This window comes from Bos indicus x Bos taurus, chromosome 19 (assembly GCF_003369695.1).
Source record: "Bos indicus x Bos taurus breed Angus x Brahman F1 hybrid chromosome 19, Bos_hybrid_MaternalHap_v2.0, whole genome shotgun sequence".
NCBI classification, from domain to species: Eukaryota; Metazoa; Chordata; class Mammalia; order Artiodactyla; family Bovidae; genus Bos; species Bos indicus x Bos taurus.
Window position 1 is genome coordinate 54,852,375 of NC_040094.1, and position 24,661 is coordinate 54,877,035.

The 24,661-nt window shown below is 58.8% G+C and overlaps 2 protein-coding genes across 17 annotated transcripts in view; one reads left to right on the forward strand and one right to left on the reverse strand.

Annotated features, from left to right (window-relative positions):
* The window catches only part of DNAH17 (dynein axonemal heavy chain 17), a 93,693-nt gene extending 75,549 nt beyond the window's left edge, over positions 1-18,144 (forward strand). For 2 of the 3 annotated variants that reach the window (XM_027518328.1, XM_027518329.1), the window contains 16 exons: positions 1,030-1,234; positions 1,745-1,909; positions 2,535-2,675; positions 2,905-3,075; positions 3,478-3,600; positions 4,116-4,309; positions 7,008-7,156; positions 8,210-8,337; positions 9,881-10,108; positions 10,764-10,955; positions 14,352-14,531; positions 14,890-15,072; positions 15,684-15,866; positions 16,064-16,207; positions 16,669-16,894; positions 17,695-18,123. In XM_027518328.1, the coding sequence (XP_027374129.1) occupies positions 1,030-1,234; positions 1,745-1,909; positions 2,535-2,675; positions 2,905-3,075; positions 3,478-3,600; positions 4,116-4,309; positions 7,008-7,156; positions 8,210-8,337; positions 9,881-10,108; positions 10,764-10,955; positions 14,352-14,531; positions 14,890-15,072; positions 15,684-15,866; positions 16,064-16,207; positions 16,669-16,894; positions 17,695-17,942 (2,860 nt within the window). In that variant the 3' untranslated portion in view covers positions 17,943-18,123. Of the gene's footprint in view, positions 1-1,029; positions 1,235-1,744; positions 1,910-2,534; positions 2,676-2,904; positions 3,076-3,477; positions 3,601-4,115; positions 4,310-7,007; positions 7,157-8,209; positions 8,338-9,880; positions 10,109-10,763; positions 10,956-14,351; positions 14,532-14,889; positions 15,073-15,683; positions 15,867-16,063; positions 16,208-16,668; positions 16,895-17,694 lie in introns of all 3 variants that reach the window. The other variant, XM_027518330.1, reaches the window with a different exon arrangement.
* The window catches only part of PGS1 (phosphatidylglycerophosphate synthase 1), a 65,633-nt gene that overhangs the window by 11,051 nt on the left and 29,921 nt on the right, over positions 1-24,661 (reverse strand). For 3 of the 14 annotated variants that reach the window (XR_003506824.1, XR_003506820.1, XM_027518334.1), the window contains 2 exons: positions 22,256-22,384; positions 17,219-17,787 (listed from right to left, as the gene is read on the reverse strand). Coding sequence is in view for 6 of the 14 variants with exons in the window: in XM_027518334.1 (XP_027374135.1) it covers positions 22,265-22,384 (120 nt within the window). In the remaining 8 variants the exon portion in view is untranslated. Of the gene's footprint in view, positions 1-17,218; positions 19,136-19,951; positions 21,787-22,255; positions 22,385-24,661 lie in introns of those variants that run through there. The other 11 variants (XR_003506823.1, XR_003506819.1, XM_027518332.1 and 8 more) reach the window with 7 other exon arrangements.

Here is a 24,661-nt window from a genome sequence, read left to right on the forward strand (position 1 = left end):
TATCCATTCATTGGTTGATGCACTGAGCTTATGTTACTTTTCTAACATAAAAACGTAAATCAGCTTTAAAAATGTAAATGTCGGAGTCGACCTGAGCCGCCTATAATTGCAGGGCTGTGGGCAGAAGCCCAGAATAGAGATGACAAATGTGGTGATATGCTAGATTCTGAGGAAGGCCTGGCTTGAGTGGTGATACCCAGGGGTGAAATTAGAGGCCCCCCCAAAAGTGAGCTCAGCCAGAAATGGGGTAGCAGAGGGGAGAGCCAGAGAGAAGCAGCCCCCACCAAGGACGAGCCAGCCCACATTCCTGGCTGTTCATCAGATTAGCCCAGGGAGCTCCTGGATATCCTGGTGTTCTGAATTTGGGGGCCAGTGTCTTTCTGACGTTAATGGCCTTGGGGTGCATCCCAGGCCTGAGTGTTTCTTCAGAGGCTCCCACATGAGTAAGACATGCAGCCAGGGCTGAGTGAACTCTCCTATAAGACCAGAACAGACTAGCCAAAGAGCAGGTGCTTTCTCTAGAAAGGCCGGTGGCACCCCAAGAAGGAAAGGTCTTCTGTTTTCTTTTTTCCCAAGTTTCAGATTATTCATCAGGGTGAGCCCCGACACAATACACCATGATTTTATGTGTTTTTTTATTAAAAATTTTTTCCTTTTGTTATTTTGGCTGCATCGGATCTTAATTGAGGCTTGAGGGCTTAACTGTCCCTCTGCAGGTGGGATCTTAGTTCCCCAACCAGGGATCGAGCCCGCATCCCCTGCTTTGGAAGGCAGATTCTTAACCCCTGGACTACCAGGAAGTCCCAATTTCATATGCATTAGAGGGAAATGGTTTCCTGGTTAAGTGGGAAATTGTGCAGATGGCTTCTGGAAGACCTTCATTCTAAGCAGCTTTATAGTGAAACATTTCATTTAGAAGTCCAGACTGTCCTCCCGGGCTGGCGGGAGTCCCAGGGGAGTCTGTGCTGCTGTCCCGAGGTCACCCGGGGTTGGGGGGGCCCTCCTAATACCTCCCTCCACGGACCACAGGTACATTAAGATCGGCGACAAGGAGGTGGAGTACCACCCCAACTTCCGTCTGATCTTGCACACCAAGTACTTCAACCCCCACTACAAGCCCGAGATGCAGGCCCAGTGCACCCTGATCAACTTCCTGGTCACCAGGGACGGGCTGGAGGACCAGCTCTTGGCTGCTGTGGTAGCGAAGGAGCGCCCAGACCTGGAGCAGCTAAAGGTGCGATGGGACGGGAGGAGCAGGGCGGGCGGCGGCTCGGACCGAGGGGGCAGGTCTCCAAGACCCACACGTCCGGTGACTCTGAAGGGGCCCCCGCTTGTCACACTGAGTGTGCTTTGTACAACAAAACGAGTCACTCCTCCTCCCCAGCTACCCCCAAACCTGATTCTAAATCAAGTGACAACTTCACTGAGAGAACAGGAGTCCACAGTGGTGCCCCGGACGCCCAAAAGCACTGAACTCCTCGCCCACAAGAATGTCTCTTCTACCAGCCCCAGTGTACCAGTCCCCTCCTGGGCTGTCCGAGCCACACCTGTGGGCTCTCAGGGGTCCCCGGCCCCACATCTCCCACTGTGGTTCCCACACCCTTGCTGACTGCTCATGACAGGCAGCTGAAGGGGCCTCGGCTAAGCTGTTAAGAGGCTCTGAACCCCCGAGCGCCCCCAAGATGGGGAGGCCAGGCCGTGCCAGCAATTGAGTTCCCTTCCCGGGTCTCTGCCCCTCTCGCAGGCGAATCTCACCAAGTCCCAGAATGAATTTAAGATTGTTCTGAAAGAGCTGGAAGATTCTCTGCTGGCCCGGCTGTCGGCCGCATCGGGGAACTTTCTGGGAGACACTGCCTTAGTGGAGAACCTGGAGACCACCAAACATACGGCCAGTGAGATTGAGGAGAAAGTAAGAAACCGTCTCAGGGACCCACCCCCTCGTACCCCCAGCCATAGCACACAGCGGGCATGGCAGGTGGGCTGACGGTCATTGAGAAGAGAAGTCCCAGCCTCACCGGGGCCCCAGGACAGGGTGGGGGGCACGGATGCCCACCAGGCACGTCATCTTCATCTGCTGATGGACATTTAGGTCATTTCCATGTCTTGACTGTTGTGAATAGTGCTGTTATAAACACAGCGGTGCATGCATGTTTTCGAATTATGGTTTGTCTAGTTATATGCCCAGGAGTGGGATTCCTGGATCATATGGTAGTTCTCTTTCAAGTTTTTTGAGGAATCTTCGTACTGTTCTCCATCACGGCTGCACCAACTTACATTTCTACCAACAGTGGGAGCAGCAAAGGTTTCCCTTTGTTCCATACCCTCTCCAGGACTTGTAGGCTAAACTTTTAATGAAGGCCATTCTGTCTGGTGTGAGGTGACACCTCATTGTGGTTTTGATGTGTATTTTTTTCTAACAGTCAGAAACGGTGAGCATATTTCCATGTGCCTCTAGGCGATCTGCCTGTCTTTGGAGAAAGTCTACTTAGGTCTTCCGCCCTAAGTGACTTTGGTTTGTGACTGCTTGTTTCAAGGTGCAAGAGGCAAAAATCACAGAAGTTAAAATCAACGAGGCGAGAGAGAACTACCGGCCGGCCGCAGCGAGGGCATCCCTGCTGTACTTCATCCTGAACGACCTCAACAAGATCAACCCCATCTACCAGTTCTCACTCAAGGTGCGGCTGCCTCCAGGCCCGGGGCTGTGGCCCTCGGGTCCGGGCTGCAGGTGTCCGTGAGGGGCGGGAGTCGGGGCACCAGGTCTGACCAGCACCAGCCCAGGGAGTGAGGGTCCGAGCAGTGCCCCCAGACCCCGAACCCCAACGGAAACCAACCAGAGCCAGCATGGGCGGCGTGGAGCAGGCTCAGGGGCCGTGCCCAAGCCCCTGCCTCCGGTGACACCCCCAGGCCTTCAACGTGGTGTTCGAGAAGGCCATCCTGAAGACCACCCCCGCCGACGAGGTCAAACAGCGCGTGATCAACCTGACGGACGAGATCACCTACTCGGTGTTCATGTACACGGCCCGCGGGCTCTTCGAGCGCGACAAGCTCATCTTCCTCGCACAGGTGGCCTTTCAGGTAACGTCCGGCCTCGGTGCCCTGGGACCCGGACACGAGGAACCCCCAGGGGCGAGGTGGGGGGGTGCAGGGGACACTTTGGGGGTGCTGGAGATGCAGAGCCTCAGGCTCCGACTCAGACCCAGTGGCTCCAAGCCCCCACTTTAACACCATTCCTGGTGACCAATGGGTTTGAGGCACTGCCCTGGGACACCCCTGAGTTCATCCCAGGGAAGGAGCCCTGATGGGAGCCATCGAAGCGGAGGGAAAAACCCAAGCGAACTTTTTGGCCGACCCAATAAAAACAAACGAGGGGCTGGTCAGTGTTTCCCCTGCAAGTGGGGGCCGTGCGCCCCTGTCCGCCCACCCCCCGCCCCCCACACAGCTGCGGCACAACAGCTAAGCCAGCCCCCCACCTCTCAGGTCTTGTCCATGAAGAAGGAGCTGAACCCAGTGGAGCTGGACTTCCTCCTGCGGTTCCCGTTCAAGGCCGGGGTCGTGTCGCCCGTGGACTTCCTGCAGCACCAGGGCTGGGGCGGCATCAAGGTTGGTCTCAGACCCTGAACACCGCGTTCTCTCCCTGCCTCGCTCTCTTTCCTGCCCAGCCCGAGTGTGTTTACTAGACGCTCGGAGCCGGACGTTTAGGAGAATGGGGAAGGACTGGGGAGTGATGGGCTGCCTGCCAGCTCACGGGGACCCTCCCGTCCTCCTGGGTCATAGCAGGTCCATCATCACACCCCTGCAGGTGGCAAACTGATCCCCCTACTCACCTCCAGGCAAGTGTGCAAAATGTCAAGGTCTGAGTCAAAACGACCAGAGGAAGGTGGTCCCCTGGGATGAGCAGGCCCCCCCCAACATTCCAAAGCCCCCCACATCCAGAAAAGCAGCCGAGAGTCACATCCCTAGATCAGATTCCTCCTCCCTCATCCCAGCGCTTTCTCTGGTTTGCCTCCAGCCCCCAGCAGCTCATCGTTTGATCCGTCAGGCATCTCCCAGAGCCTAGGGGCAGGGTGCCCCCCTGGGATAGACAGGGGAGAGCTGAAAGTGTGGTCTGCCCCCAGGCCCTCTCGGAGATGGATGAGTTCAAGAACCTAGACAATGACATTGAGGGGTCTGCCAAGCGGTGGAAGAAGCTGGTGGAGTCAGAAGCCCCAGAAAAGGAGATCTTCCCCAAGGAGTGGAAGAACAAGACGGCGCTGCAGAAGCTGTGCATGGTGCGCTGCATGCGGCCCGACCGCATGACCTATGCCGTCAAGTGAGTGCCCCGCCCCGGGCCCCTGCCACTCCCACCCCGCCCACCGATCCCCGTTCTGAGCTCTCGGAGCACTGGGGTCTCCAAAGGTGGCCAATGGGACTCCCCGCCTCCCCCGATGCTGGGCGAGGACACCCTGAGCTAAGTGACAGGAAGACAAGACTCCCTGGGTCTGCCGCCAAGATTAAAAAAAAAAGCCTGGGCGCTAACAGCCTGCGCAACCACACGGGGTCCTTGTAGGATGCTGTGGGGACGGAATTGGCAGAGCCATCAGTATCGGAGGACATGCGTGGCCGCAGTGACTGGACTTCAAGTAAATCTTTTATTTTTACGGCTCATTTGCAAAGGGAACAGTTGTGATTTCGTGAGCAACCTCCCTGGACCTGAACCACCTCCAGGACCGGAAACTTAAGCATTGAGTTTCAGCTCCTGGCTCCTTTCACTCCCCAGAGCACACAAAGACTCCAGGAATAGCAGCCGCTGTAACACACGCACACCAACCCGGGCAGACCACTGTGGTGTCGTGGGGAAAGGAGGAACCAAAGCAGGCCCCGTTCTCTTGGAGAGGCTTCTTGGTTTTCCACTTGTCCCAGTGGCCTGAAAGCCACCAGATTTCCCAAAAGACGCCCACGTCCCTCGTAGAATTCCCCTCTGACAAAGCAAAGGCCTGACTCACACCCACCGGTTGCTCAGGGACCAGTTCGTTTCTGTTTTGCTTTGTTTTCCTGGGACGAAAGAGGAACGGGACCCGGAGGGGTTCTGGGCGCAGGAGGAAGCAGGTAGAGTGAAGCCAGACATCACGTCACAGGGAGAGAGCAGGACCCTCCTGGGCTCAGCGCCAGAGGAAGGATGGACAAAGTCTGAGGAAGACCAAGGGGAAGGGCACTGGCCATCCCTCGGGACGCCGCCCGCCGGGAGAGCTGAGCACGTGTGGGTGTCCAGGCCCACTGCCCCCAGAGCGCTCGTGAGTCACCCAAGTCACACAGGAGAAAGGGCACCGGGACCATGTGGGCGACCATGAACACCAGGCGCTCCCATGTCACGCTCTGTGATGGAGGCGAGGAGAGCAGATTCACCTCCCCAGTGAAACGGGAGCGGAGCTCAACAGCAAGGAGATCCAGGTCCAAGTCCATGGCGAATAATAACACACAATCAGCAAGAGCCTGGGCGCCAGGTGCCGGGCGCCCCAGAGCCTCCCACCAGGTTCACTCGGCCCTCCACCAAGCCCTGGAGCCCAGTGCCTTCCCTCCTCCCGTCCACAGGCCCCAGGAAGGTCACTCGCCCATGACAGACAGGGAGCTGGCATCAGGCCCCCCAAAACACCAGCCGGATCTGTACACCTGGCACCAAGCAGGCCACTGAGGGTGGCTCTGGTACCCACGTGTCCATGACGCAGCGCCAGAGCAGCAGAGCCCAACCGGAACCAGGTGCCTGCTGTTCTGTGTCATCAATTCGTCCGCACAGAGTGACCACGTGGCCCGGCCACGTCAGGAGCAGCAGTGAGCTCGTGACATTCCTGCCCCGGGGTGGGACCTGCTACCTCCCAGACGTCCTTCCTGGGCAGGGATCCCCACAGTGACGTTCCAGGTCAATTTCAAAGGCAGGAGCTGAACATGACTGGAGGCCTTAAGCAGGAGCCCCCCCAGCCTGGGGTCAGCACTGAGCAGGAACCCCCCCAGCCTGGGGTTGGCACTGAGCAGGAACACCCCTCTACTGGCCTGGGGTCAACACTGAGCAGGAACCCCGCCCTGGCCTGGGGTCAGCAACGACTCAGGAGTCTGTGCAGAAGCCAGTAAAGGCCAGACTACAGGGTGGGGGTGGGGTGCAATGAGAGATGTCACTCCTGCGGGAGTAGGAAGGCCCACCTGGTGCCCGCCCGCTAACTCCCTGTTGACTCCGAGGGGTGCGTTGACATGACCAGGCCCACCTGAGGGTCTTCACGATGCTCAGAGCCTCAGGTTGCTGACCCCTTGGGAGTCATCTCCTAAGGAGGCCGCCGTCCTTTCCAAGACCACATTGGACATAAGTTTAGCTCCCATGGCTCATTCAGACACAGCGAGCTCAGCCACCTGTGGTCAAGAGGGAGGGGCAGAGACCTGAGATGAGATGCCCAGAGTCACCCTAGGAGGGGCCTCAACTGACCCCAGCCTTGTCAGGGTCAACACAGAGCCTGGGGCTTGGAAGAGAAAGGTGCTTATGTGAAGAGAATTTGGGGTTTTTCTGTGACTTTCCTGAAGGTGCATGTTTTATGGTCCTTGGAGCTCGTCAAGGCGGCTCTAATATACATGTCCTTCCTCCTCGGGCCCCTGGGAGATCACCAGGACCCTTAGATGGGTCTGGGTTCTGCTCTTGTTGCTGCCTTGGTCTGGAGAGCGGACAAGTGTGCCAGAAGCAGGAAGTCTCTAGGGACAGGCCTCTTCCTTGGGAGCAGAGGTGTGCTCACCTGAACGCCGTGGCACCTTGAGTCCCGTCCTGGCTGGCCTTGTACATCTTTGAAAGCGGGGGCAAGAGCCTCTCACCTGTCCATGTGCAGGTGGATGGGAGCCAAGGGCGCCCCAAGCAAACACCACACACGGCCTCCCTGCTTACAGGAGGTGCCAGCAGAAACTGGCTTTCCACCTAGAGACCCTTCTCTGCCTCAGAAAGTCCCCCAGGGAAACAGGCCCTCCCCTTTGGGTCTGACCGAGTGTTGTCCCCTCAGGAACTTTGTGGAGGAGAAGATGGGCAGCAAGTTCGTGGAGGGCCGGAGCGTCGAGTTCTCCAAGTCCTATGAGGAAAGCAGCCCCTCCACCCCCATCTTCTTCATCCTCTCCCCGGGGGTCGACCCCCTGAAGGACGTGGAAGCCCTGGGTAAGTGTGGCCAGCATGAGGCGGCATCACGGGTCCAAAGCATGGAGACCCCTCCACTCCCGGCAGCAGGGCAAGTGCCTGACACGCAGCAAGGACTGCTGCCGGGGTCCTGTGTGCCGCTGGTGGGACCGCGAGGGGGTGGAAAGATGGCCGGTGGTCCCTCCCTAAGTCACACGCAGAACTGCCGGACGGCCTGGCACGCCCACTTCCGGGGACATTCCCCAACACACACTTCACAGGGACCAGCTCTCACAGCGGCCAGAAGGCAGATCTTCTGGCCTACAGGCCCACCAGCTGATGAATGGCTGATCCTACCGAGGCGAATCCATGAAAGGCTCCGTGGAGACACGGACGGACAACAGATTTATGCACATGGGGGGAGGGGAGGAGAGGCTGATTTATGCACATGGGGGAGGGGAGGAGAGGCTGAGGTGTATGGACAGAGTGACCTGGAAACTTGCATTACCGTATGTTAAGTAGCCAATGGGAACTTGCTGTCTGTCTCAGGAAACTCAAACAGGGGCTCTCTATCAACCTAGAGGAGTGGGATGGGAGGGAGCTGGGAGGGGGGTTCAAAAGGCAGGGGATATAGTATACCTATGGCTGGTTCCTGTTGAGGTTTAACAGAAAACAACAAAATTCTGTAAAGCAATTATCCTTCAATAAAAAAATAGCGCTGACCCACCCTTGCAACATGGACAGCAGAGAGAACATTGTGCCAGAGGCAAGGAGCCATGTTCTACAATTCCTTGTCTCTGAAACGACGAATCCATAGAGCCAGAAGGCAGATTAGTGGTCCCCAGACGCTGGGGGGTGGGGGCAGCGGGATGGGTACAGGGTCTCCTTCTTGGACGATGAAAATGTCCTGGAACCAGAGAAACGGTTGCACAACATTGCGAATTATGACATGTCCCTATTAGAGATGGCTTTCAAAGCAGTACACTTTGACCTTTTGTCAAATTTTAAGAGAGGGTATGGAATTCCAAGCTGTGGATCACGGAACCTCTGTTTTTGTCATTCAGCCTTCCCCGTGCTTTTCCTGTTTTTCTTCAGGGAAAAAACTGGGATTTACCATAGACAACGGGAAACTCCATAACGTGTCCCTGGGGCAGGGACAAGAGGTGGTGGCCGAGAACGCCCTGGACGTGGCGGCGGAGAACGGACACTGGGTTATCCTCCAGGTGCGGGGGAGAGGGTGCCCACGCCCCTGTGGGTAGGGGACGCCAGTGCCCCTGGTGGGAGGGCTCCCCAGGGCCTCAGCACCCGAGGGGATTGGCCTGAAGGCCAGAAGGAAGGGATTCGCGTTCACCAGCCTGGCTGGGACTCCTGCAGCCTCTGGAGCAGGGCTCGGGGCAGGAGTCTCCCACAGCAAGCATGGCTCCGCCTGGTCAGCAGGTGGCCTGGGGCGTCACCGCTGTCCTGGTGCTGCAAGTGTGGATCCTTCAACAGTGAGAAAGACATCCCCCCTCCTCCCCGTGCTGGCTCGACCGCCCGTCCTTGGCCCTGCAGCCTGTCCAAGTCCCCACCCTGGTCCGCCCCGGGTTTGGCAGACCCCGCAGCAGGGCAGACCTCAGTCCACGGGGCCTGGCCCGGCCCCGTGTGGGGACCCCGGGTTTAAGTCCTTCTCTTAGTTCATTTTCTTTTACAAAAACGATCTCCACTGTAAGTCCAGTTACCATCTGTCAGGAAAGACATTACCTCACCTTCCCCACCATGCCTGTGACTCATCTGTTTTGTAACTGGAAATCTGCGCCTCGTAATCGCCCTTCCATTTCTCTCCTCCCACCACCCCTCTGACAACCACCTGTTTGTTTCATCTATGACTGTTACGTTTGTCCATTTGTTGTTTGGATTCCACACGTAAGTGAAATCATATGGTATTTGTCTTTCTCTGTCTGACTTCTTTCACTGAAGCATATTCTCTAGGACTGGCCACGTTGTTGCCGATGGCAAAATTTCATTCTTTTTTAGGGCTGAGTAATATTCCATTGTGTGTGTGTGTGTGTGTGTGTTACATATATACACCACATCTTTTTTGATATTATCATGCACTCTGATTTTATATTTTAAATCCCATGATACATTATTGCTTGTTACAGTCAAGAGATATTTTTAAATTTACCCACATAGTCACCCCATCCAGTGCTCATCGTTCCTTCATGTTTTGCTGTGCTTCTGTTCTATCCACTCACCTACTGACGGGCACTTAGGTTCCTTCCACACCTTGGCAGCTGTAGACAATGCAGCTGTGAACACAGCTACGTGTATCTTTTGGAATCGCGTTTTCATTTTCTTGGATAAATGTCCAGAATTGGGGTTGCCTGGGTCACAACACAGTTCTATGCTTCATTTTCTGCGAGGAACCTGCAAACTGCTACCCACAGGGGCTGCACCAATTTACAATCCCACTAACAGTGCACGGGGGTAGCCTTTTCTCCAGGTCATTGCTTTCCACCCAAGCCTCTCAGAGGAGGGGCGGGGACCATGTAACCCAGCATCAGGGACCCAGCCCTGATGCTGGGTGGAGGGTGGGAAAGACTCACCGAGGCTGGAGGCCCTGAATTAACTGAGCACCAGCCTCGACTCCGGGGCCTCAGTCACTGGGTGAGATGACCCAGTGTGGCCAGCGCCCCGGGGAAGGGCAGACGGCAGGGTCGGGACCTCTGCGGAGGGGCCTGTCCTGGGGAGGAGCGTGCAGGTGCTGAGCCCTGGTCTTGGCCGCAGAACATCCACCTGGTAGCCCGGTGGCTGAGCACCCTGGACAAGAAGCTGGAGAGGCACAGCGCCGGCAGCCACGATGACTACCGCGTGTTCATCAGCGCCGAGCCGGCCCCCAGCCCCGAGAGCCACATCATCCCCCAGGGCATCCTGGAGAACGCCATCAAGATCACCAACGAGCCGCCCACGGGCATGTACGCCAACCTGCACAAGGCCCTGGACCTCTTCACGCAGGTGGGACCCCTCCTGTGCTTTTCACCCACACTTTTCCCCACTGGGACCCCTCGACAGATGTCTGCCCCTGATCTGGCTTTCTGGCCCCAGGCCTGCCGCCCCCACAGAGCACTTGGCCTCCGGGTGGTGCTCGCAAGCCTGAGCCGGGGAGGAGGACACTGCTTAGCTTCCAGAAGCCTCTCTGCTCAGAGCCACCTGCTTAGCAAAGACCAGTTAAAATCTCACCTGCCCAGAGAGAACTAGCATTCAGACTCAGGGCTGAGTCTGCCTTTCCCTAGGGCCACCTGCTTTCAGAAAGGCTTTGCTAAACACCCCCTCCCCCTTCACAGGTTGTTTTTGGAGAGTCTGGGATGTGTAGACGATGAGGAAATGTTAATAATTGCACAGGAATTATATTGGGGAATATTTTATTTGGAAGAAGTATCAGTAATTTGACTTGTATCCTATACTTACGTGATACAGTTGCATTCAAAGCAAAGACAAGCAAGCATTCTCTACCCGACTTTACAGACCAGCGCAGAGCAGTCAGGGGCCTTAGGGCCCACCCCTATCCTCCACCCACCTTGCACCGCCCGTAAAGCAGCCAGCAAGGATGGCCTGGCCCTGCCGGGGCACCCGTGTGGACCCCACCTGACCCGGGTGTGTCCTCCCGCAGGACACGCTGGAGATGTGCACCAAGGAGATCGAGTTCAAGTGCATCCTCTTCGCCCTGTGCTACTTCCATGCCGTGGTGGCCGAGAGGCGCAAGTTCGGGGCCCAGGGCTGGAACCGGTCGTACCCCTTCAACAACGGGGACCTCACCATCTCCATCAACGTGCTCTACAACTACCTGGAAGCCAACCCCAAGGTATGGGCCAATCTGGTGCCCGCCCGCCCACTCCATTGCTCCGTCTCATGTTTAAGAGACGTTCCCTTGGGTCCATAAGCCAAAGGAAACCTGACTGCATGAGGCTCCTCGTGACCCCACCCATCTGACAGCATGGTTAGCACCCAGGTCCTGATCGGCCCCTCCAGCAGTCCTCGGCTGTCTGGCAATTTTTATGACTCCATGAGGGTCAGCATCTTTGGGAACCCGCTCATCCTGCACCTGAACAGGGATTCCCCCAGAAAGGCCAGCCTCCTGGGCAGTGTGGTGAACTGGGAAAAGCCGAAGAAGGGCCTCGGGGGCTGCAGGCCTCCCCAGTCAGTGTCTGGAGGCAGAACACAAGATCAGAGGGCAGGCCAAAAAAAAAATCTCTCTGGAGACACAGAGCACTTCCTTTCATTCTTGTTGAAAACGGAGACAAACGTGTGAGGCGCTATGAAAGCCGCCGTGAGGGCTGCAGAGAGGCAGCTCAGCCAGGAACTCTGGCCGGAGGGCCCCAGCTGGCCTGTCTGTGGCACAGAGCGGGGACTTGCGGGCGTGGGCCTGAGGTGGGGTGAGTCCACACGCGACCAAAGCCAGAGGCGGCCATGGCCTGGGGAACCGAGAGCCGCCCGGCCTCCAGCCTACTGCGCTCCTCTCGGGATCTCCCACATGGAGCGGGGCCCTGGCACAGGACCTGTCTCTGTGAGCCCCCACCAGGAGGCGGCAGAAGGGGACCCCATAAACCCTGGGCTCCTCCGCACTCCTGCACAGCAGCACCTTCCTACACTGACTGCGGTGGACATTCTGCTGGCCCACAAAGCTCCCAGGGCACCCAGACTGCTGGGCCCAGTGCCTGAAGGCCGAGACACGCGCCCCAAGGATGTCTGAAAGCCTGAGGCTCAGAGCACCCCCTCCAAGCTTTAGGGGCTAAGAGACAAGGGGTGGAGAATACCCCCTGCCCATCGTAAGAAAGCTCAGATGCACTGGGAAGAGGGGAGACCTGGGCCAGCTGTCCTCAGACCCTGGAGGAAGCGGACCTCCCAGGATGGCCGCCACCCAAGCCTGAGACTGGAATGTTTGTTTGCTCAGTTCCTGGCAAAACACCCAACCCCAGACAAAGCAGGAGGGCAGACCGGGTGCAAGCCGGCCCTCCTCGGGGAAGGGGACGGCAATCTCCGTTTGCAGGTGCTGGTGAGGGTGGGGGTCACTTCACCTGTGACAGGGTCTGAGCTGCACGCCAGCGGCACATCTTACGACACTCGCACAAGTAAACAGACGCAGGAAGACGTGGAGGAAGAATTGCATCATCACAGTAGCTTCGTCAGAGAAGTTCTCTCCGGGAGATTCGAGTGGGAGGAGGAGTGGTGCTGGGAGCTTGTAACGACATTTACGCAGAAGCTTCCCTCGTGACACACAGAACCTAAGAAACCACTTCAGGACGCACACCGTGTGCTCCCATGACCGCCGGCGTGAGGGACGTTCGGCGTCCCGCTCAGCAGCATGTGCTCAGGCCTGGGACCGGGGCCTGCAAGGGCCAATCGTCCCTCATTCCAGCCCGTGGCCCCAGGGAGACAATGTTGAGTAAACACCTGCCATGAGGTCACCCGCCGCCCACAGCCCCTCCGTCCTCCCAACTCTGAGAAAGTTAACCCGGACTCTAGGGACAAGGCCTGGCAACTCGTCTCTGAGCAGCGCTCCGGGGACTCCATCCAGCAGGTGGGCACACAGCACCCGCCCCCGGGGGTCAGTCCCACCAACCCCCTACCCGACCCGCAGGGAAGGGCCGTCCCACCAAGAGGCCGTTTGAGGAGACCAGGGAGGCAGAGCGTGGGGTGTACCTGACCCCACTTGGCAGGAGAAACAGAAGCTGTCCCCGAAGCAAATACACAGAATGCAGAGAAAGCAGCTCAGCACATACTCAAGATAACCAAGCAGAGAGAAAAAGTGAGAGTCACAGATGACAACGAAGAGGAGATTAGTATTCCAAGTCAAAGTTCATGAGAGCACACCAGACAACTGAAGTCCCAAGACAAGTTCTTGGGACTTCCCTGGCGGTCCAGTGATTGGGACTCCATACTCTCACCCCCGACGGTCTGAGCTTGATTCCTGGTTGGGGAACTAAGATTCCCACATGTTGTGCGACTCGGCCCCAAAAAAAAGTCAACAAGTTCTTATTCAATTAACTTTAACTTGTCTGTTCTTGGCAGCCAGCTACCATCCAGGCAGGGCACTGCAGGAGCTGCATCAATGCCCACCTTGCCCTTAAGGAGTCGCAATCCTCAGAGAAAATAAGTGTGTGCGGTGAGGTCCCAGGCCGGGCGGTACATGTGATGCACAGCATGTCTCAACAGAGAGCCACAATACACTCTGGGTTTCAAAAGCTTGGTGCAAAACTAACAAAAAAAAGTGAAATACTTCATTCATAATTTTGATGCTGAATGCCTGCCGGAACAATCTTTCCACTTAAGTGGCTGCTGGAAAATCGGAAGTCTCGTTCATGGCGTCCCCGTGTGGCTCTCACTGCTGGACAGCGTTCTGCAGGAGGAGCAGCTACGCACTGGGATGAGAGCAGGGAGGGGACAGGTTCCCAGCACTGTCGGGGGTGGCGGAGATCTGCACCCAAGTGGCTTCAGAGGAGTGCAGTCGTGGCATGTGGTGGCCAAAGGAGCGGCACCCCAGGCCAAGGGCACAGCGTGGAAGCCGGGGCAGAGCCGAGGGATGCACAGAGAGACCCGGCCACCAGCCGGGGGATGCTTGTGTGTGCTGCCTGGTTTGGTCGGGTTCCCTCAGGGCAGAACCAGGCTTTGGGGTCGGGGAGAGGGTACTTGCTGGAGCTGGCTCTGCTACCGGAGCCCGCGTGGGCAAGGCTACTGGAGTATGCTTGGGACCAGGGCCCTGTGGGTGGGGTCAGTGAAAGACCCACTAGACTGCACTGCGTGGCCAAAAAGATCGCCGGTGCCCCAGAGCCAACACTCCGTCCATGGAGAGTTACTGCTCTTGTTGGAGATGGTGGTGAAGGGAAGGGTCACAGGCAGCTCCCCGTTCCAGCCCCACGTGGGGGAATAAAGGGAGCGGGGGACAGGCGGGCTGCAGGTGTGGGGTGGGCCTGCGGGGACTCAGTGCCGGTGCCAGGGGACTCATGTCAAGGGAGAGCGTGGAGGAAGGGTGGGCACAGGGCCAGGGAGACGGGGTGGAGGCTGGAGAGCCCCTCATGGGAAGAGGGTCGAGGAGGGGCTGATCCCATTCAGCTGCTGGCTGGAGTCAGAGGGGAGGCAGGGCCAGCCCTGGGCCTGGTGGCCGAGGGTAGCGGGTGACCCTGCAGAGCGGGTGGGGAGGAAGGGGCAAGGGCGACATGAGGGCCTGGCAGGCCCCCTGACGGCAGCTGTCCCCTCGAAGGTGCCCTGGGACGACCTCCGCTACCTCTTCGGGGAGATCATGTACGGCGGCCACATCACGGACGACTGGGACCGCCGGCTCTGCAGGACCTACCTGGCGGAGTACATCCGGGCGGAGATGCTGGAGGGGGAGATCCTGCTGGCCCCGGGCTTTCAGATCCCCCCCAACCTGGACTACAAGGTGAGGAGAGCGCCCTCCAGGGATGGGGTAACACATGAGACACGGGCGCCCTCCGGGAGGCAGAGCAACAGGGGAGTGCTAGCCCGTGGGCTCCCTGGAGAGGGCCTCCGTCACGGACCTTAGCACAGACCCTCCAGGAGGAAGCCAGCGGGCAGGCAACCCAGAAAGAGGGTTTGAGAGGCAGCCTCCACAGAGCAGGAGGGGAAACGCCCTCTCTGCAGTGGGCAGCAGCCCCAACAGGGGGTTGGCCCAGAGGGCAAGGGGTGGACGGAAGGTTCTGGGAAACGAGGCTTCATACGAGGACAGTGCAGGCTCTAGCTCGTGCGGCTCTCCCTGCTCACCTAGCCCCCTTTTGCAGGGCTACCACGAATACATCGATGAGAACCTGCCCCCCGAGAGCCCCTACCTGTACGGCCTGCACCCCAATGCGGAGATTGGCTTCCTGACGGTCACCTCGGAGAAGCTGTTCCGCACCGTCCTGGAGATGCAGCCCAAGGAGACAGACTCAGGGGCTGGCACTGGGGTCTCCCGCGAGGAGAAGGTGGGTGTCTGACCCCCACCCGGCAGGGAACCTACAAGCTGGCTGCTGCAGCCACTAAGCACCACTAAGCACCGAGTGCTGAGCTAGAGAGCGCCATCCCCACAGTGCCTCCCTCCCCAGGGCTCTGAACCTCGGCCCTGCCCCGCCCTGCCCCGCCAGCACGGGGAAGTCGAGATTCTCGACTGGAGCGGAGCCTCGGTGCTATGAAGCCCCACGACCTTTTCTCCCATGACTGACCAGAGGTCTACGGGTGGGCAGTGGTATAAGGGCCCACCATGGGGGCCACCCCTTGAGAGGGTGTGACCAGCACGTCCCCGCAGACAGCTCCCACCAAGGACAGGGTCAGGACCCCACGACCACCGGGTGACCTGATGGGGAGGGAGGCATCTTCAGGAGGTCTGAAGGCGCCGGGTAGAGCGGCGATGCTCCTGAGGGCACAGCCAGATGGCCCTGACGATGAGCCCGGGGCTGCGCCCCCACGGTGCCCTTTTCCTGGCAACTCCGCCTGCCTCGCTCCTGGGCTTGGAGGTGAACTTTGGGGCAGTGCCCTGGCCTGGCACTGGGGCAGGGCTGGGGCCAGTGACACGAGCCGGCTGGGGACTGGCTTCCAGGTGAAGGCCGTGCTGGACGAGATCCTAGAGAAGATCCCGGAGACGTTCAACATGGCCGAGATCATGGCCAAGGCCGCTGAGAAGACCCCCTACGTGGTGGTCGCCTTCCAGGAATGTGAGAGGATGAACATCCTGACCAATGAAATGCGGCGCTCGCTGAAGGAGCTGAACCTGGGGCTGAAGGTCAGAATGGGGCGGCAGGACCCGGGGCGGGACCTAGATGCGGGCTGACCACCCTCGGCCATGGGCCAATGAGCCTGAGGCCACTGAGCCGCACCCTCGAGGTCCCTGGGCTGGAGAAGTGGGCACCTCAGGGCCAGTGACGCCTGGGTCTGCATCACTGCTGAGCGCCCCAGCACCCCCAACTGTGTGTCCCCCAGGGAGAACTGACCATCACAACCGACATGGAGGACCTGTCCACAGCCCTGTTCTATGACACCGTGCCCGACTCCTGGGTGGCCCGGGCCTACCCCTCCATGATGGGCCTGGCGGCCTGGTACGCCGACCTGCTGCTCCGCATCAGGGTAAGGACAGCCTCCGGGGAGCCACTGCACACTCAGCAAACCCGTCCCCAGGGCCTGAAGAGCAAGGCTGGGGAGCGGGAGTGTGCCGAGGTCCCCACTGGCCCGGCCTTGCTCAGAGCAGGGCCGAAAGCGCCTGGGCCACACCTCAGGGAGACAGGCCTCAGAGTGCAGGCACTTCCCCTCGAAGGAAGCCCAGGGTGAGCTCGAGGTGTGAGCAGCTCCTGTGGCCAGAGATGCAGAGGCCCTCCCAGCAGGTCCAAGAGGCTCCAGAAACACCCACTGGGGCAGCCACCTCCTGGGGGGGACCAGGGAAGGGAGCAGCAGCCTTTCAGACTCGAGCCTCTGACACTGAGCGCCCCCCGCCCAGCGAGGGGGAACCCCGGGCAGGCGGCGGGGGCCCCGCTGCCCACCGCGGTGTGGGGGCGGGGTGGCTCCAGCTCGGCCCCGCCCTGCCCCTCCAGGAGCTCGAGGCCTGGACCACGGACTTCGCGCTGCCCACCACCGTGTGGCTGGCTGGCTTCTTCAACCCCCAGTCTTTCCTCACGGCCATCATGCAGTCCATGGCCAGGAAGAATGAGTGGCCACTGGACAAGATGTGTCTGTCCGTGGAGGTGACCAAGAAGAACCGGGAGGACATGACTGCGCCCCCCCGGGAGGGCTCCTACGTCTACGGGCTCTTCATGGAAGGTAGCTGGCGCGGGCGGCACAGGGCCCTGGAGCCTGGTGTGCCTTCTGAGGGCGGAGGGCCAGAAGCCAGCCCCACCCCACACCCAAGGGCATGGCAGCCTGGCCCTCCTCGGAGCCCCGTGAGAGGCCATCACGTGGCCAGGTCCCAGCAGCCGCGGGGGGCTCAAGGCCGGTGCTCACTCAGCCCCCACCCTGTCCTGCACCAAGCGAAGCCGGACAGGACCGCTCTGAGTTGAGTGCCAGCCCCTCCCCCGCGACAGATGTCACCCCTGTAGTGGGGGTGTCAGACCCCCTCCCCACATCCCCAGAGATAAGCACAGCAGCAGGCGTTCTCCATGTTTATTGTGGAATTACAGGAAATCTCAGCGTCATTAAATAGGGTGAGTAGAAATAAGTCCGGTTCAAGGAGGCAACAGTTCAATGTGCGTCTACACGTTTACTGCGCACGGACAGGACAGACGCCACAGGGGAGGGGAGCGGGGAGCTTTAATCGGTCACTTTTAGCTGGAGTTAGTTTCCTGCCCCTGACAACACCACAAATGTAAACAATGGAGCCCAGGGCTTCAGGGCTGGGCTGGGCTGGGCTGGGCCGTCCCTCAGACGTTGGCAGCGAGAAGCCCCCCACCACACCCTCTGCTCGCAGCCCCACATGTGGTGATCCCAGTGCCAGTCCGGCCTCGGCACATCGCTGCAGGGGTGGGGGTGTGAGCCAGGCCCCGCCCCTCCCTGCCAGCGAGACAGACGGGAACCAGTCACCTCACCACGGACCACCCTGACCCTCAGGTGTGCCATCCCTGCAGGAGCTCGCTGGGACACCCAGACCGGAGTCATCGCTGAAGCGCGGCTGAAAGAGCTGACGCCAGCCATGCCTGTCATCTTCATCAAGGCCATCCCTGTGGACCGCATGGAGACCAAGAACATCTATGAATGTCCCGTGTACAAAACACGCATCCGTGGTCCCACCTACGTCTGGACCTTTAACCTGAAAACCAAGGAGAAGGCAGCGAAGTGGATCCTAGCGGCCGTGGCGCTGCTCCTCCAGGTCTAGCTGGAGAGAGGCCCACGCTGCCCTGGGCCAGGTCCTGACTGCAACTTCAGATTCACAGCTGGGATCCCAGTCCTGCAACTGTCATTTATTTTCACAGGAACTGATGGTTGCTTTTTGTTCTCCTAAATAATCGAGGCACTTCATAGCACATCTGGACTAATCAGAGGCGGGGTGGATAGGATTAAAACAATGATGCTACTGAGCCAGGCTTGTCTGATTCACTGGAGCTGGCCTTCAGCTCGGCGCCTGGTGGCCACCAAGGGCCTGGCACAGGCCTGGGGGCGAGGCCCCGATTCCCAGCAGCTGGAGGAACAACCCAGGACCCAAACCCCCAAATCCTGACTTCCCACAGGGGCGGCTGGGTTAATCTTCCCCCATCAGTGGCCTGGAGGGTTAGAGCTGGAGGCAGTCCCACCCTTGGGCCTGATGCTACATGTAAACACCCACCACTAAGGGGCCAGGGCGTTCCGTTCCCGTATAAACAGGAGCTGCCACCTCCACAGGCTCTGTCTCCTAAAGCGTCCTTCCTTCTCTGAAGGAAGGAAACCTCCCTCGGTTATGGTAATGCCTCCTCCCTGCCCCAGAAATCTGAAAAACAAACTGTTTCCAAAGAGGGGCCATTTCCATGCACCTCAAGTACTTCCCTGTCAACTGCCCACTTTCTGAAATTGCTGGGAACCGGAGGGACCACTATGAACGCGTGTCTGTGCCCTGAGAGGTCACAGTAAACGTGCTCAGTGCTGGGCAGCACCTTCGTTGTCCTTCAGCTCCCGCCTTCTCCCCAGCAGTGCTCACTTGTTGCCACCACAACAGACTTTAAAGCAAAGTGCATAATAGACAAAGAAGGGTGTCACATAATAAAGGGATCAATACGAGAAGATGTAACCGTTACAGACGCACCTAAACATATAAAGCAAACGTTAACATGTGCAAAAGGAGAAAGACAGTAACAACAGCAACGGGCTTTAACACCCATTTACAACAATGGACAGAAAAATCAATAAGGAAATAGTTGTCTCAAATGACGCATCAGACCAGTAGGACTTTCTAGATAACTAGCGCACATTCCATCCAAAAACAGAATGTACGTTCTTTCAAGCACACGTGGAATGTTCAGCAGGAGGCATCGCGTGCTAGGAAGGAGACCAGGAAATACCTGGAGACGACGAAAATAAAACGCCACTTTCCAGCATCTGTGGGATGAAGCAAAACCAGTTCTAAGACTTCCAGGAGATCCCAGCAATACAGGCCTACCTCAAGAAATAAGAGACACTTCACACAGCCTAACCCACCCACCATCTAGGAATCAGAATCAGAAAATGAAGAACAGACACCAAGTCAGCAGAAGAGGGCCGGCTGCTCAGCAGCCAAGAAACCCTGGGGTGAGTGTGTCCTCGGGCACTGCAACCCGGGCTGAGCATGGCAGTGGGCACCAGGAGGGCCAGGGCCCCCAGCCCCCCATGCTTCTAGCACAGGAGACAAGGTTCAGGAAAGGTGGCCCCCCACGCCCTCCACACACAGCCTGCCCACGAGCCAGCAGGGAAGGGACGAGAGGTGGCCCATCTCATTGCACCCTGAGCTCCAAGGGGCGCAGGTGGCTGCCCTGGTGCCGCTCCTGGAGCTGCCCCGGGAAGGCCCCCGTCTGACGGCTGGGGGGCGGTGTCCCTATCGGCAGCCAGAATGACCTCAGCAGGACCGAGAGCAGCAAGGCCCAGACCTGCCTGACTCTGCATGGCCAAGCCGACGCACGTAGTTCAGAAAAGCAGCTGCGCTGCCCTTAAGGCTGCCCCAGGGGACGGGTGCAAACAAAGCGAGAAGCGGACAAGGCAGGCGGCGAGCAGGGCCCGCAAACTCCAGAAACAGACGTCGGGGGGGGGGGCGGGGGGGGGGGGGGCCTCACGTGCTGGACCCTCAGTGTTTCCTGGCTTAAAAGCAGAGTAAAGGAGCCTGCCCCCCCAACCCCACACTCCCCGCGCCAAGAAAACAAGGGCCTTGCTTTCTAAGTTCACCTTGATCCTGAAGTTTTGTAAAAACCTTTTTCCAAGGATTCTCATCCAATCCATGGGTAAAGAAGCAGTCCTCGAAGGCCTACCTCTGGGGCCAATGATCTACAACAATCCTGGGTCTGGTGGGGCTGAGAGGGAGAAGGAAAAGTGTCCCTCAAACCCTCCCTCCCAGGGACCTGGAGGATCCACGCCCCTTCAGCAGCAGGGGTTGTGGCCAGAGTCTGGATGCCGGGCAACCGCCTCTGCTGGCCAGAAGGGGCCACTGTAGCCCGTGGTGTCCAGGCTGGAGGGACAGGAGAGCCACCACTCTGACTGGAGAACACAGGCCTGCCGGTGGCCACCACGCAACTCATGCTAATCCCTGGTGATAACCACAGAATGCGGAGGTTTTCCAATTTTGCCTCCAGAACCTGAAATAAGACAGTCATTCATTCTACATCACACACGGCGAGTCGATGACAAAATTCTCTCCATGCTGTGAGACGATTCACCCTGGAGCTGCAATCCGGTCTCAGAGATAGAGCCTGGGATGAGCGCTGTGCTGCATCTTAAAGTGCCGTGAGCCCAGCAGCAGTCCCGGGGGAGAAGGGTAGGGGCCCAGGCTGCGGTGAGCCCCAGGGGGAGAAGGGAAGCCCCCTCCCCCAGGACCGTCCTGAAGGCAGGCGGCAGACACAAAGCAAGCAGGCTGCCTACTGCTCAAGCCCGGCTATGGCGCAGGCTCGCTCTGGGCCCACAGCCCCTGCAGGAATGCAAACGCTGTTTACCGAAAGCCTCCCTCCAAACAGAAACCCAGTGCCCGGCACATTCCTTTGGCTTCCCTCCTCTGATCGTCCACAGGACAATTTAATAACTGGTTTGAAGACAGTGTTAACTGATGTGCTGCTGCCCCACCCCACTCCCCACCGGAGAACCGGCAGACCTGTCTGGGCCCGGGGGCGGGGCCAGGGCCGCTCCAGGCTCAGATGGGGTGCCCCTAGCCCCGGAGCCCCGGCCTCCCAGGACCCACGCGCGAACGTGACCATCGGAGCTGCCAGCCCTCCGCAGGGAGACACGGCAGGTAGGGAATCCCATTTGTCTCCCCCCACCCCCAACTCCCTGCCACCACCCCGCCCCTGCCAGGGGTGAGGGCCAAGCCCTGGGGCCGTGAGGCCTCCTCTCTGGACCTGAAGCACCAGTCCTCTCTTCAAGCACCTGAAGGTGTGCGGAGTGGGCCACACCAGGCTGGGAGGTTTTTGAAATCTGCTCCCGGAGACCCCAGGGGCAGGGGAGGAGTGGCCCCGGGGAGAGAGAAACAGCAGCAGGTAGAAGAGGCAGCTTGGGGGAAAGGAAAGCATCTGCATCTCAGCCTTTAAGCATTTTTTTACTCTCTGAATTTTTGTGTTATCTGAATAAAGTAATAAAATGTTGAGAAAAAAACGAAGTGAGAAAATGCAACCTTTTAAAGTGATGAGGAGAGAACCGTGACCCCAGAACACACACGGGGCCAGCACGGGCCAGGCTCGGCCGCTCAGCCTCCTCAGCCTCCACCCTGTGCTCCCGCCTGCTCGCTCTCCTTCCCCCACAAGCCCCTCTGCCTGGCTGGACCAGCGGAGTCTGCCCCAGAACGTCCCACCCCGAGACTGATCCACCTGGGGCCAGGTCAGGGTCTAAAGAGATCTGAACCCAGAGGGTCACTCAGGAGAGACCCCACCCCTGACGGCAGCCCTGGGGGCCGTCCCACGAGGCTTCCTCTTGTCCCCCCCTGGGACACAGCTGGTGGCCCGGGGCCTCGGGGCTCTCGGCAGGCTCCTGGGTGGGCAGAGCGAGTCCCGCCGCCAGTCACTGAGACCACCACGTGTCTGCAAGCACAACCCAGGAGTGTCGGGGAGACGGGGTCACAGCCTGTCTGAGGCTCCGTCCGTCCTGCACAGCCCAGGCAGCAAGCCCGGGTGCCCCCACCATGAGCGCTGCCCCTCTGCCCCCGCTGCCTTCAGAACCCCGTGCTCCGCGACGGACAGTGGGCACAGAATCTACCCCGGTGTCCAGCAGCCATGAGGCCCTGGCCCCAAGGCCGCCTCCGGCCCCCATGCGAGCACAGACACGTCCCACCACGTGACCCCACCACGGCCCTGGGACCCGACGGAGGGTGAAAGGGCCACCTCATTAGCAGCAGGCTTCCAAGCCTTCGATAACCACCCATGACCCCAGACACACACCCCTGGGCAGGTAACCAAGGATGGACCAGAGAGCCCCCAAGCCCCTGCGAGAGGCCCCGGGACCCCAGCTGGAGAGGACCGCCCGTGGCCCCTAGTGACCCAAGGTCAGTACCTGCTGTCCTCAGAAGAAGTTCTTGATCAGCGGAGTCACCATCTTCACCCACAGCTTCACCTGCCGGCTTGGCTGCTCAAAGGTGGCAGAGGACACCACGCCTGCCCTGCGGTAGAGCTGCTCCTGCTCCTGGGGAAGAGGGACAACCAGGAGTCCCGGGGCGGCTCCAGGACCAGCCACTCGGCCTGCTGGCCCTGGGGCTCCGCGGGGGCCCTGGCGCAGGTCGTCCCTGTGAAACATCCCTGGGGAAAGCTAGTAAGCCGGGTGTCTACAGTTTGAAGACTGAGGTGCGTGGGGAACAGGCAATTTAGAGCTGAAGGAATTCAGCTGGTGGAGGAAATATTTAAAAGTGCACCCTCGATAAATGAGGCAGTGCAATTAAAATAATGAAGGTCCTTTTTTAAACAAGACACAGTTTTTCTTCTCTCAAGCTGGCAGAAAGTGGTAACGTCATCAGCCCTGCTGACGAAGGCCAAGGGAACAGGCATCCCCGGACACGGCTGATGGAAAGGGGGGGCCAGGTCCCCGTCTGGAGAGCAAGTTGGCAACAGGTTATCGAAAGCCTTGAAAAGCTCCATGTGCAAGAGTTTATCCCAAGAAAATAACCACGCACTAAGATTTCTGTATGCGCACATTGATCACGCCAACGTTTATGATGGAGAAAACCTGGAAAGCACCTAAATGTCCAACAACCAACTAATCAAACATAGCAAACCATATGACACACCGGCATTCACCACGAGCTGACCGTGCCCTGGAGAAACACTGACCTGAGGCTACGGGAAGGCGCACCACAGACTGAGTGCAAGGCACTAACACACACAACACAGTCCTGATTTCTTTAAAAAGAAAAAAGCCAAGCGACACTCTCCGTAAGCCCACAGACCAAGACCGGCTAGGAACGACCGAAACAATTTCAGTGATTATTTCTGGGTGACAGGGTCAGTGTCTTCTAATTTTCCTTCCATTTTAAAGTGAACGAATACTACTTTCATGTTTAAAAATGCTGACATAAGCCTTGTCTGACATGGTGTTCGAGAAGAGGACTGCCCTGGCGGCCCAGCAGCTAAGAGTCCACTTGCCAGTGCAGGGGCCGTGGGTTCGACCCCTGGTCTGGAGGATTCCCGTGTGCCGCGGGGCAGTGAGGCCCACGTCCTGGAACCTGCGCCCCGCGACCAGAGAAGCCACGGCAGCAGAGAGCAGCCCCCGCTCTGCACTCCGCAGAAAGCCCACACCCAGCACGAAGACCCAGTGCAGCCAACAATGAACGAACGAATAAAAACATCTTTGAGACGAGAAACTGCCTCTCTTTTAAAACACACCCTCGAAGCTTTCCCGAGGCAGAGGCAGCAGTCAGAAGCTGTGACTTCCCTCTCTGAGCCTTGTGTCCCTTCATCTGTAAAACCCTGACTACCCCACGCCCCAATGAGGCTCCCTCAGCACTGGCTGTGCCAACACTCCAACCATGTTGGCACCAGGAGCCCCAGGGGGGTGCTGCGGTGCCGCCCCCCGACCTGCCGGGAGCCGGACGCTCTCCTCTGGGGGGTGGGAACGGAAGCCGTGTCCCTGGCCAACCCCTGTGACCCAGTGAGGACGGGAGGGGGGGACACAGCGCCCTCAGAACACGACAGACTGTCCGCAGCTCTTCCCGTCAAGGGCTGGGGAAATCTAGTGCCCGACTTCACGTCTTCCTGCACAGCCTGCGTGCTCAATCCCTTGTGCGCCGGGCCAGGGCCGGGGTCCCTGGCGCTTCGCGTCCGAGCCGACTGTGCCGCCCACTGACCGCGGCTGGACGGGCCTGTCGGAGGAGCCGGCCTTGGTCTCCAGGGGCTGCTTTGCGGCGGTCTCCACAGACCCGGCTCCAGCTTTATGTTTTTCCAATGAATATGCAGCCAAGATCTCAATTAAATTACCAGAAACACTTTAAGTTTCCTCACAGCCTCCGCACAGGGAAGGAGAAGGAAGTCAGCTGCTCGGGGTCACAATGCTGTTCAAGGGAGGCTTCCCTAGGTCACCAGTGGGGAACCGTGCTGCCCGAACAAAACCAGGAAGCTTTCAGTTTTTATTGTATGTACTCAGTGAAGGGAAGGACTGTGGATTTGGATAAAAATATCTCCCCACTCCGGTGCCCAGGAACACACGGACAGGGCCCTTCCCTGGGACCCCAGGAGGACTCCAGAGGTGGCTTCTGATGGCAGGGCCCCAGGCAGCGGGGTTTTAGGGACTTTCTGGGCTCTGGGGAGGTTGTGCAGCTGGGCAGTCCCAGGATCGGGCCTCACAGGGGCCTCTCCGGAGGGTGGCTGTTGTCCCGGTATGTAAGTGCATAGGTGGAGTTATCCAGAAATGCCTTTCTGCATGTTAAAGGCATAGAGGTGAGCGAGCACGCCTCTAAAGAATGGAAGGGCT